The sequence below is a fragment of the Carassius gibelio genome, chromosome A3, assembly GCF_023724105.1.
Source record: "Carassius gibelio isolate Cgi1373 ecotype wild population from Czech Republic chromosome A3, carGib1.2-hapl.c, whole genome shotgun sequence".
NCBI lineage: Eukaryota > Metazoa > Chordata > Actinopteri > Cypriniformes > Cyprinidae > Carassius > Carassius gibelio.
The window spans coordinates 8,137,871-8,150,554 of record NC_068373.1 but is presented as its reverse complement, the minus strand read 5'-3'; the positions used below and the strand labels follow the sequence as shown (position 1 = coordinate 8,150,554).

Sequence of the window (12,684 nt, the reverse complement as noted above, 5' to 3'; positions counted from 1 at the left end):
GTTTATTTACCAGATGAATGTCTCTCATCCTCTGAAGATAGGTACTTCATGGGACTTTCCATAGTAATGGCATTGTTTCACTTTAGGATTATGGGAGCTGTAGTTCTTCACAGAGATGTTTGCTATTAAACACCTTTTTGGTCATTAAAGGTTTATACATATAAGGCCTATCCCTAAAAATGCTGCTCTGTGTGTCTGACAAGATCATCTCAAAATACAAGCTAACACTCATCAGGAATGGAGTGGTCTTATATTTAAAGATATGAGCTGTACATTGAAATCCCCCCCCAAAAAATGTTCTATTATGTTCTTGTTAAAAAAGTATAATTAGTCTACAGTAAATAGCTTTTAAGCATTAACTAAATGACTAATTAGTCACAATTAAAGGTGAAGTACGCAGTTTCTGTGCTACTAGTGCCACCTAGAGGAAGTAACAAAAGTAAAGCATTATTTTCAAACAACCTTTTACAAACGGCTCTTACACTCTTCTTCACACCCATTATTCTTATCCTCACAATATCTTACTATGTTATCTGGGGCTTGACATTAAAGAGTTAACATACATTGCAAAAACTTAAATTGTAGCTCACCTGTTAAAAAGAAACGCTGCAAGTTTGGTGTCTGGACTGAAACCAAACATTCACTCAGATTCCTAAATCTGTAACAACTCCATCAGTATGTACCCTTGCTTTACCCCGTTGTCTTTCTCTGTGTATTTTGGCAAGGTTTCTTTTTTGGCTTCCACTTCTGTAACAAAATCTGAATTTGTTTGGCTACCCCCGCTCAACACCCTTCGGCTCAGCCTGCTACAGTAGCCACGCCCCAAAATCTCGCTATTGGTTGATCTGGAAATAGATTGACAGATCTGAGCCAACCCTATAAATATTTCTAAAAGTGACTGGGAGGCTCAATGAATACACTTTTTGGGGAGAAAAACCCATGAATGGCACTCCTATAGAAATCAGCGATCAATAAACTGGGTTAAGAGAGTCTATTCTGACATAAAAATAGAAAAAAAACAAAATAATAAAAAAAAAATCTTAGAAATTTCACCCTTAACTTCCATTTGGATTTCAGGATTGACAGTCTTAAACATATCAGTTATCAGCCACAAATGATTTTGAATCATTTGAATGTGTTTCTATAGTATCTGCTATAGTAAACTGGTAGATTGGATAATTTTAATGACCTTAAATAAATAATTTAGTAAGTATAAACACTGGCTAATTTTGGGCTAGAAAATGCACATGATAAATTTATGCATTTTAAATTCTTATATTTAAAGGCCTGACTCAAACCGTGAAAAATATAATAAAAGAAAAGCAATATTGCATCTCTTGAATTTGAATAAATACAACTATAATTTGGCAATTGGTTGAAAGCTTCACCTTGATTTGCACCCTCAGGGCTGATGATGACATGTAAATGTAGCTCATGAGTAATCAAAGACCTCACAATCAAGCCACCTGTCTGTCTGATGATTATGCATGACCTGTTTAAATGATTCGTATATTAATTTGTCACTGTCACAGAATGAGCGCTCCAAATCAGACCACTCAAACCTCTTTAATATTAAATGTGTTGTTTGTTTTTCAAGTGTAGGCCTGTGTAATATTTCACTTCACTTAACTTTAAAAAAAAGACCCTCACGTGCAAGTTAATCTGTAGTAGACAGGAAAATTCACTGCCTTGCAAATGTGATTTTGACATTGTGTTTGAATACGCAGTTAGGGGAGAGCAGGGCTACATATTGGTAATGAGCTTCATGAATGACATGTAGATAGAGACACTTACATTTCAATCCTAAATGGGTAAGTAAAAAGCACTAAAGCAAGAATCTTTCAGTGTGAAACATCATCTTTGAGAGTTTGGATATAGCAGGTGGCGCTTTTTAATTTCAGGAAAGGTGAACAAGGCTTTTTCCCTTTTGAAATGCAACCTGCTGTTTAGCAATGGGGATGAATACGACATCAGCATCTCAGTTTTGTTTACATGTGAGAAATTGCTTCACAGTGTGCCACAAGCTGTTGCCTGGAGACAGCAGTTGGCTCTTCCGTCATCTTGCCGTCTAATCCGTCCGGCGGGGAATCTAAACGCAGGTTTAGAGGGGTCCATATCAGGACATGAAACACCTCCTGTACTCCTCACATGAAAGCCTCAGGATGGTTTGGCTTTGTGAAGGAATAGCTAAGCCCAAACAACAGCATCTGCAGGTGCTTTGAGAATTTGAAGCAGTGAGAACAAGGCATCCTATAGCATTTTGCTGATCTATGATAATACAGCGTATTTAAATAATAATAATAATAAAAATTGAAAACGTTATACCGCCATCCAGTGGTCAAGTAATAAATCGCACGTCCTGCTGTCTCTGACACACACTAAATTTAAGATTTATGTATTTGGATATAAAAAACTACATGCATTTGGATTACACAGTTTAAAAGAAGACAAACTGATAACCTTAATGTTTATGTGCATATTCGTTTTTTATACATGAATGAAAGATTTATGCAATGCTACAAATAAACAGAATGTTTGAAAAATGTATGTTGATTCTAAGCAATTTGAATGCAGTTTGAAAATGTGATAAATTATTTAAATAAAACTTGTTTTTATTTTTATTTTCAATACAGAAATCTTACCTGTTTCTTACCTTGTACCTGTTTCATTTATATGACTGACACATACGCATAACAGTAAGTTTATTAGTTTTTGTTAAAACTATGTAATTCAAATGGGCCAAAAATCAAACACATAATTCTTAAAATACACAACTAATAATTGTATATTTCTTAAAATACACAACTAATATTTGTATATTTATATTTTCAAAAATAAGTCTGTTTTGCTGGTTATCGATGGTGACAGACGCCGACAGATGTAACAGAGCTTTATCTTCATGGTGCCAACAGGAAGGTTTTGACTTTAAGGTCACGGTGACATTGCTGTGTGTCCTGTAAATGCCTCAGCATGTGAATGATTATAACCTAATAGAGTGAATATAGCAGGGTATGGGTGTGAGAGATAGAGGGTTTACGGATTAGAGGGGTATTATGGATGGCCTCTAAATGTATGTTTGTATGTGACCTGGCAGCCTCACATATCTGGAGAAGCACAGAGCTGATAAATCTGTCTGCTCTTGAGGTTCATTATACAGATAGTCCAGCAGCTCAATTCAAATACAGCTACAGTATTTTCTTTATAGACTTAATACAGGTTGAGCTCTAGAAAATAAGGCGCATGCATTCACAACAGAAGTCTACTGAGCAATTAGCCCAGACCAGACAGAAATCACATCCTGGCATTATCTCTTTAAAGTTTTTATCTAATATTTAAAAACTGGTAGGTCTGGTAACTTTATATGCACAAGGATATTAGAAAGCGATTGTTCAAACAGAGAAAAGTCCAAACATAATATGTAGTTACTGTACGTCATAACCGTTTGTGAAATAGAAGTGCACTTCTGCATTTTTCTAAAAATAGTATTGTTATAATATATAATAATAAACAGAGTGTAATGTTTTTGTACATATTTTCAATTAAATTAAAATTTATTATAAATAAAATTTATATTAAATGCAGTTAGTTAAACTTTAAAATGTGTGCACAACCCACTTAAATAGGACTTAAATACATCTTTATTTGTGATTTCATAATTACCTCTATTGACTTTGAAATATGGTTAAAGTAGACTGCTGAATGTACTGAGAAGCATTTATATTAAAGTGTTATGTGTTTAAAAATATATATACATTTACACATTTATAATGCTGAAGTTGCAATTTAGTACTATATTAAGTAATTCATATTTTAATAATATACTTTAGTTCAAATGACCACGACCATTGCAGCGTCTGAAGAAATGTTACATGCTTAAAAACCCAATGCGGCTTAACTCGAACCAGGAACGTTCATTAAAGTTTCAGATCCTTCACAAACTCCATTTGCTTTGCTTTTCGCACATAACAGATTTCAACAACATAGCTTCATTTATTGCACACCTTTATCATTTTGCAAACAGATCTTCACAGTAACAATGCCTAGAGGAAAAGAAAACTGAAGAATTATGATTATTTTTTGCTCCAAAAACAGCCTCTTGGATCAACGTATCATATTTACAGATATGTACAGAAACACTGTGAGCATTGGGAACATGTTTGAGTCTGTTTGGCTAATTACTTACTGCCCCCCAAAAAAACTTTGAGTCCAGGACATGGGCTACTAAAAGGTCAGTTTGTGAATAATCCCCAAACATTCAAGTTTCTTGAGCATTGCACAGGCACTGGGGTTAAACAAACACACATGTGGCTCCACACTTTACACAGAGCAGTCAGACTATCAAATCATCTTTACAACGTCTGTGAGGAACCGGGATCACAAATGCAAAACAAGACCTAAACCCCCGAGATTGAAAAAACTCTCTTAAAAAACAGCAATGTGAGCTTTTATCATACAGCACATGACTGTCTACGCCAAAAGGTCCATTTAGCATTCAACTAAAGCTTGTTTAAAGTGTGATGGCATGAATATGAGTGAATGAACGAGACTGCTAGATTGATAAAAGGCACTCTATTACCTTTTTGGCCACGGTTTACAAAATCCAAAAGAAGCTGAAAACATGTTTAATAGAGAGCAGTGAAATTAAGACTTCTGTTGAAAGGTTTGTACATGCGACTAATGCTGAGAAACTAAACAAAACAGGGAAAAGGAAATGATGTCATATTAGAAAACAATCAATCACCATTACACCATGTCCTAACCAGTTTCCACCGACAAGTAGTTTGCTAATCAGTGCTGGATTCACAAATTATTCCTAAGACTAATATTTTTCTTAACTGTAACCTAAGCAAAAAGTAAAAACATATTATATTTAAAAACAGAAGGCTGTCGTTGTTTTCATCAGGATTTTACTACAGACAAAACTTGAAGACGATTTGATTTCCTGGGTTGTTTCAAATATTAAGCCTTCAAAATAACTAATAATATCCATAAGAGACAGCACTGATTGATAAACAATGTTCGGTCATGGTTATGTGTGCGTGACTTTTTACTGAATTCAAAATACAGTAACAACACATTTTCTATTAGTGATTATTTTTTCTTATGATTTTTCCATGAATGCGGTCCCAGAACGCACACTCATTCTATTCAACTTGGAAAGTCAACATTTCTAAATTGGAAAAATGCAATGGGATGCCACCTCCATCTTAAAAGCATAGTTCACCCAATAAATAAAATCCTGTCATTGAATAATGTTGTTCCAAACCCTTAAACCTTCATTTATCTTTGGAACACAGATTAAAGTATTTGTGATGAAATCCGAAATGTCTTGTCTAGTGGTCAAATTCGGTTTCTGAAACAGTATTCGACTCCTCTGGTCTCGTTGGTTTTTAACATGAAAGAACTTTGCTTGTTGTTTCCTCTCAGTTCCCCTACACATCCTATTGGTTTGTTTCATTCCCTTGAGGCTTCGGCCTACTCTATAATCAAGCACTGAAATCACTCCACCAGATGAGACACGAGAAACCTGCAGCGTGAAGTACCACCAACATCATTATGAACTCATGTTAGCATAGCATCGGCCCGTCCTTAAGGATCTCATTAAGAGAAAGCAGGTGTATTCAGCATGAGGCCTGAGATGGGAAACACTGACCGCGGACACAGGACGCCTGAAGAACCAATCAGCGTGATTCTCTCGTTTAAACACGTGCTTCACCACTGAATAACCTCAAATGAAGCGCTCTGAATTGCCCTAAGTGAAATAACAAATGTGCCGAATCAACACCAATTCTTGATGGCACGATGTGTAATTTAAACGATGACTTAGTTCAGATGGTAGGAGGTGAGGGAAGGATGTGTTTAAGTGTCCTCACACAGTAGTACTGCACTGCAGAACTATCATTAAAGCTCGTTTGCGTGGCCTTACGTCAAAGACCTTCATGAACATAGTTAATAACAGTTGTGTTTTTGAATATATAGATCTGAGTACCAAACCCACAAACATATCTGTTCCAACTTTTGGTTTCCAACTCTTCTGTACACTCGCCAACTCGAAATATGCAAATGTAATAAATTATATCAGCAGACTTGTCAAAACAAATCAGGTTGCAACAGAAAAGTATGCACTGCAGCTCCAGTATGAAGATGAAGCCGTCCAGAAACACCTTCTTCGTCCCAGAGTTCCTCTGATAGCTGTGTCTCTGTACATCCGCATCTACACATATGATAGGGTGGCTCCTCAGAGGCATTGGTGGTGAGGAATTCACTGAATTCAGAGTGTGACTCGAGCACAAGCCTCAGTTTGGCTCATGGTGGGGAACTGACTGGAGGCCTCACTACCTCCCTCCGTGCGCCTGGTGGTGGTGCGAGGAGTGCTGTCCCTCCAGGTCGTTCTCCACCACTGATAAGAAGCCTTCTTTCTCTACGCAGTCAGCCAGCACCTTGAGCACCAGGCGCAGGCGGCGGTCCATGGCCTCCAAGTGAGGCCAGATGAGTATGGGTGCCAACTGGTCCTGCAGAAGCGATTCCTCCATTAGAGAGCTCAGCTTGAACTCCTCTTTAGCCAACAGCTGTAGCCGCAGGTACGTCGACCTCTTCACTCTGAGAGAGAGAGAACGGTAGGTGTAACTCAGCACCAGCTAATCTGTTTAGCAGACAGAGCTCTATTTAAATACAGATGGGATTGTAAAATCCATTTATAAAAATGGAATTTAAAGAATAACACGGAATGTCACGAAAAAACATGTCCAGAAAAGTGAGAAACACACAAGGCGCAAGTGCAACGGACAACTGTCTAGCGGATGTTTACATAGAAAAACAGTGTGAAAGTAGTGAAGTGGAATGCAAAACGTGTTTTGTGTGAATGGCCCCCTAGAAGAGTAAAATTAACCACATTCAGAATGTTAGCAACAAAGTGTGTGTACTATGACCAGCTTGCAGAATTATGCAAAATGGGAGCAAGTCAGTGTTTTTGCAACCATTCATATAGATTGTTCTAGCAAGAAAACATTAGCCACAGGAAATAAATGTAAATTTGCAATAAAGGACACAGCTAGAATAACGGAGCACCGCAGACCGCAGGAAGTGGTTGTGTTGGTGCTATACTGGATTACTGCACTGCACTCACTCTCTCAGTGTGGAGGCTATTTCCTCCATTCAAGAGATGTCTGAAAGTGGAGAAAAACAATCTTACCTGCAGCACTGAGTCAAAGGGACCAAGATGGACATTTCATCATGTGAATGCTTTCCAAATCTGAGGGGTAAGAGAGAAAAAGAAGTCAAATATCTGATATCTTTAAATGGTTCTCTAGTGCAAATGTGTGCTTAATTGTATTGAATGTGCACTTTTTTAAACTGTACTTGCAAAAAATATAGTATTGATAAAATAAAAGACCATTTAAGCCCACTTAAAGAGAGACACTTTCAGGTCTCGGAGCGCTCCTCCCATAATGATAAAATATTGGGAAGTTACCCAAGGTGGTGACTTGTTCAGTGGCCAGATTAAAGCTGGATTGGCTACAGGAGCAGGAGACACCCAAAAGGTCCAAACTAGATGACAGTTTCCGCATGTCTTTGAGCCACTTCCCAAAAGTAATTTCTGAGACCTCTTCAATGTTTGTGCGCACACCTTACACAAGGTGTGTCCATTTCATGTCTATTTATAACCTCACAGGTGCACGCATTCCAATGATGTCACCGACCAAGGTTATTTAAGTCAATTCTTGGCGTGTTCGACACACATGCTCCACAACCGGTATGACAAAGAATATTCTCATAAGCGTTAATGAAACGCAGCATCTTGTTCGCACTTTTTCAGGGAACAGGGACAAAATAAGTAATTATGAAATTACATATAAAGATGTGCATGTACTTCAGTCCTACTAAGATAGCTCAAAGAGCACTAAGTTAAGCTAATTTCACTTAATATATATATATATATATATATATATATATATATATATATATATATTGTGACGAGTCAGCTGCCTCCTCCCTGATTATCACCGGCACCCCGTCCTAAATCGCCGCCCTTCACCAGGCTCCCGACTGGAGTGGGTGTGTGAGAGGAGGGGCGCTGGATGAGTCAGGGCTGGCGGCGTGTGATGGGGCACACCTGAAGGAAGTGGAGCCTCATTACCGCCGCTGTTTAAAAGCCCAACGCGCCTCTCCTCAGGAGACCGGTCTCTTCCCCGTGCATGCACGCTGGTGTCCTCGTGGGTCCAGGAAGGGAGCGTTGAGGGACTCCCGCGCCACCAAGACGTGAGCTGCCGGACCCGCGATCCGGAGGAGAACCGCACCCGTTTACACGGCCGACGGGCCAGGATGCCGGGCCGTCCATCCCCTACCAGTGCCGCGGCCAATGAGAGAGACGCGGCCGCTAGGAGAAGCCGCCGCCCCTCGCGCCCCGGACCTAGGAGGGGAGCGCGTGCGGCCGCCGGACTCCGCCCCTTGCCTGGACCCTTCCTCGGTGAACACTGCCCGACCCACACAAACCCCGCAGCACAACGAGGACACCAGATTCCCTGTTATTTTGGACACTTTCCCCCTTTGGCCACTTTTATTCCCTTTGTTTTATGATTTCTGTTAATAAAAGCCTCTCTGAGGCCTGACGCCACGCCCACTGTGTCTGTCTTGTGCTCCTCCCGTGACACTGGTGGAGAATGCGGGCAAGGCGGAGCCTAGACAGCGCAGTTGGGAAACGTCTGGTGACGTCACTCCCTCTCGCTTGCAAACGTTCGTGAGAACCCAGACTGGGACGGAGGAAAACTGGGGACAGCCTCCCAACCACACAAGGGGTAAGTGACTTTTCCATTGTCATTTTACCCTGTGGTTGGTTGAGGCTGTCACTAAAACCCGGTTTCTCTGTCCCTGTTCTGGTGCGCTGCGAGAGGGAGGACCGCCCGGAGAGGAAGCCCCGCCCACTCCGACCGTTTGGAGCCTGGTTGAGGATGGTAGCACTCCCGTGTGGGCGGCGCCCTGATGACGGGGATGTCGCTTGGGAGGGGGAATGTGACGAGTCAGCTGCCTCCTCCCTGATTATCACCGGCACCCCGTCCTAAATCGCCGCCCTTCACCAGGCTCCCGACTGGAGTGGGTGTGTGAGAGGAGGGGCGCTGGATGAGTCAGGGCTGGCGGCGTGTGATGGGGCACACCTGAAGGAAGTGGAGCCTCATTACCGCCGCTGTTTAAAAGCCCAACGCGCCTCTCCTCAGGAGACCGGTCTCTTCCCCGTGCATGCACGCTGGTGTCCTCGTGGGTCCAGGAAGGGAGCGTTGAGGGACTCCCGCGCCACCAAGACGTGAGCTGCCGGACCCGCGATCCGGAGGAGAACCGCACCCGTTTACACGGCCGACGGGCCAGGATGCCGGGCCGTCCATCCCCTACCAGTGCCGCGGCCAATGAGAGAGACGCGGCCGCTAGGAGAAGCCGCCGCCCCTCGCGCCCCGGACCTAGGAGGGGAGCGCGTGCGGCCGCCGGACTCCGCCCCTTGCCTGGACCCTTCCTCGGTGAACACTGCCCGACCCACACAAACCCCGCAGCACAACGAGGACACCAGATTCCCTGTTATTTTGGACACTTTCCCCCTTTGGCCACTTTTATTCCCTTTGTTTTATGATTTCTGTTAATAAAAGCCTCTCTGAGGCCTGACGCCACGCCCACTGTGTCTGTCTTGTGCTCCTCCCGTGACAATATATATATAATACATTTTCAATTAATTGCAGTTAACATGCAAATAAGTGTCTAATGTTGCATTCAATTCACACTTCAGTATATTCTTTTAAATTATATTATTACCATAATAAGTGCTTTAAGAAGAAGAAAAAAATTATGCTAAAGTGTACTTTGTTTTTACTAGGGTAAAGACACTAAAACTCTCAATAACCATTACCACATACTAGTAGTGTGATATGAAATCTCTATAAACTTTACCAGACATAAAAGTTAGAACTTGATGAACTCGCCAAATTGTACATTCTGGTCTTTATTTAAGATGAAATAATACCCAGCTTTTTTTCATTAATCTTGCACTATTACATTCATATTGGTATGTCAGTTGTTCAGCACATTACTGCTGTGGTTCAGTGGGTCTGAAATATGGTTTTGAAGGCCATATCTTGCAATTTATTGTTATGTTTTATTTATAAGTTATAATAAAATATATTATTTTGGTGACACGTTAGAATAGGGAACACATATTCACTATTGACTAAGCATTTTCCCTGAACAAACTCCTAATTTGCTGCTTGTTAATAGTTAGTAAAATGGTGGATTATGATCATGCAGAATAAAGCATTAATATGTGCTTTGTAAGTACTAATAAATGGCCAATACGCTAGTTTTATGCATGCTAACAAGCAACTTATTAATAGCGAGTCATCACAAAAGTCATGACAAAACAAAAACAAGAGTAATGACAAATAAAGAGTAGTCCTTTATATAATTTCATGACAGCATCTTGCAACATGTTGGTAACAGTAAAACCCCACCAGAAATTCAGTTCAGAATAAATTTAACACAAATAGAAGAAAATAAATGTACATTTTAGTCTGGCCTTAGATTAATCTGGCATTGAGAGACCTATGATGTTACACAGGGGCCTACTTCAGTCGAACAGAATGTAGATTTAATCAAAATGCTTTATCTGTGTGAGCACCTGTGTGATTTTTACCCACTGTGAGTCCCTCAACAGCACACATATTACACCCCTGACACAGGACGCCAGATGAATCTGACCTTACACTCAACATCTACATATTCACATCTCTTAAGATGGTTTCAGTAGCTGTGTGGAGCTTTGAGGAGTGAGGTGCGAAGGACAGACTGTCCTTAAATTGGCTTACCCTCTGCCATTGTCCAAATGAATAATGAAAGTCTCATTTCCAAACTTCTCAAAAGTCTCGTAATGGTGGCGATCCATGTTGCCTGTTCGGTGTGAAAACGGAGAGAGGGAGAGTGAAATACAGGAGGATTGATGTTGGATGTTGAACTCTTTTATTCTTTAGTAAAGATAAAAGATAGTCTATGGCTCCTTTAAGTTCAGTTATATTCAACAGGTTCCACATCTGCAGCTGATAATGACTAATCAGTTAACACTTGAATCAGAATCTATATTTATCCACACACAACCAGGGCTGGAGGAGTTGGGCTTTCATGGTGTTCACACAGAAAAGCACCATGAACTGAACAGGGGGGATTCCCCCAGATCAGCCGGGGGTTAAGAGCCCCTCGCTCAAGAGCACACGGCTCACGAACGGATCAACACACTCTCAACCTCAGAGACCACCCACAGTCTCACAACTCAGACTTTATCTATTGCTATTGTGACTTCATTGAAATTGAGACTTTATATTTTAAATAATTGTGACTTTTTATCTCTGTATTTCTCTGTCACATTTATCCCACAATGTGACTTTGTAACTCCCTATTGAGACTTTACATCTCAAAATTGTAACTTTATTTCTCAAAATTGTGACTTATACTTTAAGTTAGTGCCTTTCTTTCTTGCAGTGACATTTTTATCTCACAATGTGACTTTATACACTTTTTTATTCCACAATGTGGCATATATAACTGTACATTTACATAACATTTATGCATATTTTATCCAAAGCGACTTACAGTGCATTCAGTCGACACCTTTTTTTATTTTTACCAGTATGTGTGTTCCCTGTTTATCTCGCAACAAACAGGGAACACTTTATCTCACGATGTCATTGTGTAACTCTTGTAATTCAGATTTTATATAAATAACTGTATTACTTGAAACACAGACTTTATCTCTCCCCGTTGTGACTACAGTACATCGCAGTGTGACTTTCTTACCTCACAATGTGACTTTATATCTCAGTTACTTTTTTCTAATCTTGCAGTATCTTTATTTCTTGCGATTTTACTGTGTATCTCCCAACAGAAACTTCTGTGCAATTTGACCTTTTTTTTCACAATGTGACTTTTTAATCTAACATTGTGACTGTTTCTTGTAATAGGGATTTTGTATTTCCCATCTGACTTTTACTTTGTAATGTGACTTTATATATAGCACAGTTAATTTTTTATTTATTTCTTGTAATGTGACTGTATGTTTCCCAAATGACTTTCTCACAGTACAACTTTTGTTTCTTTATTTTTTCCTCAGTGTGACTTTATTTCTTCCTTTTGTGACTTATATCTCAAAATTGTAACTTTATTTCTCGAAATTAAAACTTTATATCTCCCAGTGTGATACATTTTGCAATGTGACTTTATATCTGCCAGATGTGTTTATCTTGCAATGTGACTTTATATCTCACAGTGAAAAAAAAAAACCTTGCAATGCAACTTTATATGCTTGCAATGCGACCGTATATCTCCCAAATGTGACTTTTTTACATGCAAAACAACAACAACATTGCAATGCAACTTCATATCACTATGTGACTGTACATCTCCTACATTTGACAGTTTTTAATCTAAATTTATTTTTTAACTTCACATTGTGAATTTATATTTCATGATGTGTCTATTTCTTATTTTAACTTGTATATCACAATTAACTATACATTTTTTATACCAAGGCAAAAATGGGCTCATAGTTATTTGGCCATATTAAGCAATGTGACTGGCTGGCTAATGCACAGAATGCATAGGTTTTTATCAGTTGGAAAATTACTTATTGGAGTAAAAAATCATTTTCTCCCCAGTTTC

The 12,684-nt window shown here is 39.7% G+C and overlaps 1 protein-coding gene across 1 annotated transcript in view; it reads right to left on the bottom strand.

Annotated features, from left to right (window-relative positions):
• Window positions 1-3,970: 3,970 nt before the first annotated feature.
• LOC127940620 (extracellular serine/threonine protein kinase FAM20C-like) overlaps window positions 3,971-12,684 on the bottom strand; it is a 50,108-nt gene continuing 41,394 nt past the window's right edge. The window contains exons 8-10 of the mRNA XM_052536151.1: window positions 10,842-10,923; window positions 7,193-7,252; window positions 3,971-6,600 (exon numbers count right to left, since the gene is read on the bottom strand). Coding sequence (XP_052392111.1) covers window positions 6,336-6,600; window positions 7,193-7,252; window positions 10,842-10,923 — 407 coding nt within the window. The 3' untranslated portion in view covers window positions 3,971-6,335. The remainder of the gene's footprint in view (window positions 6,601-7,192; window positions 7,253-10,841; window positions 10,924-12,684) is intronic.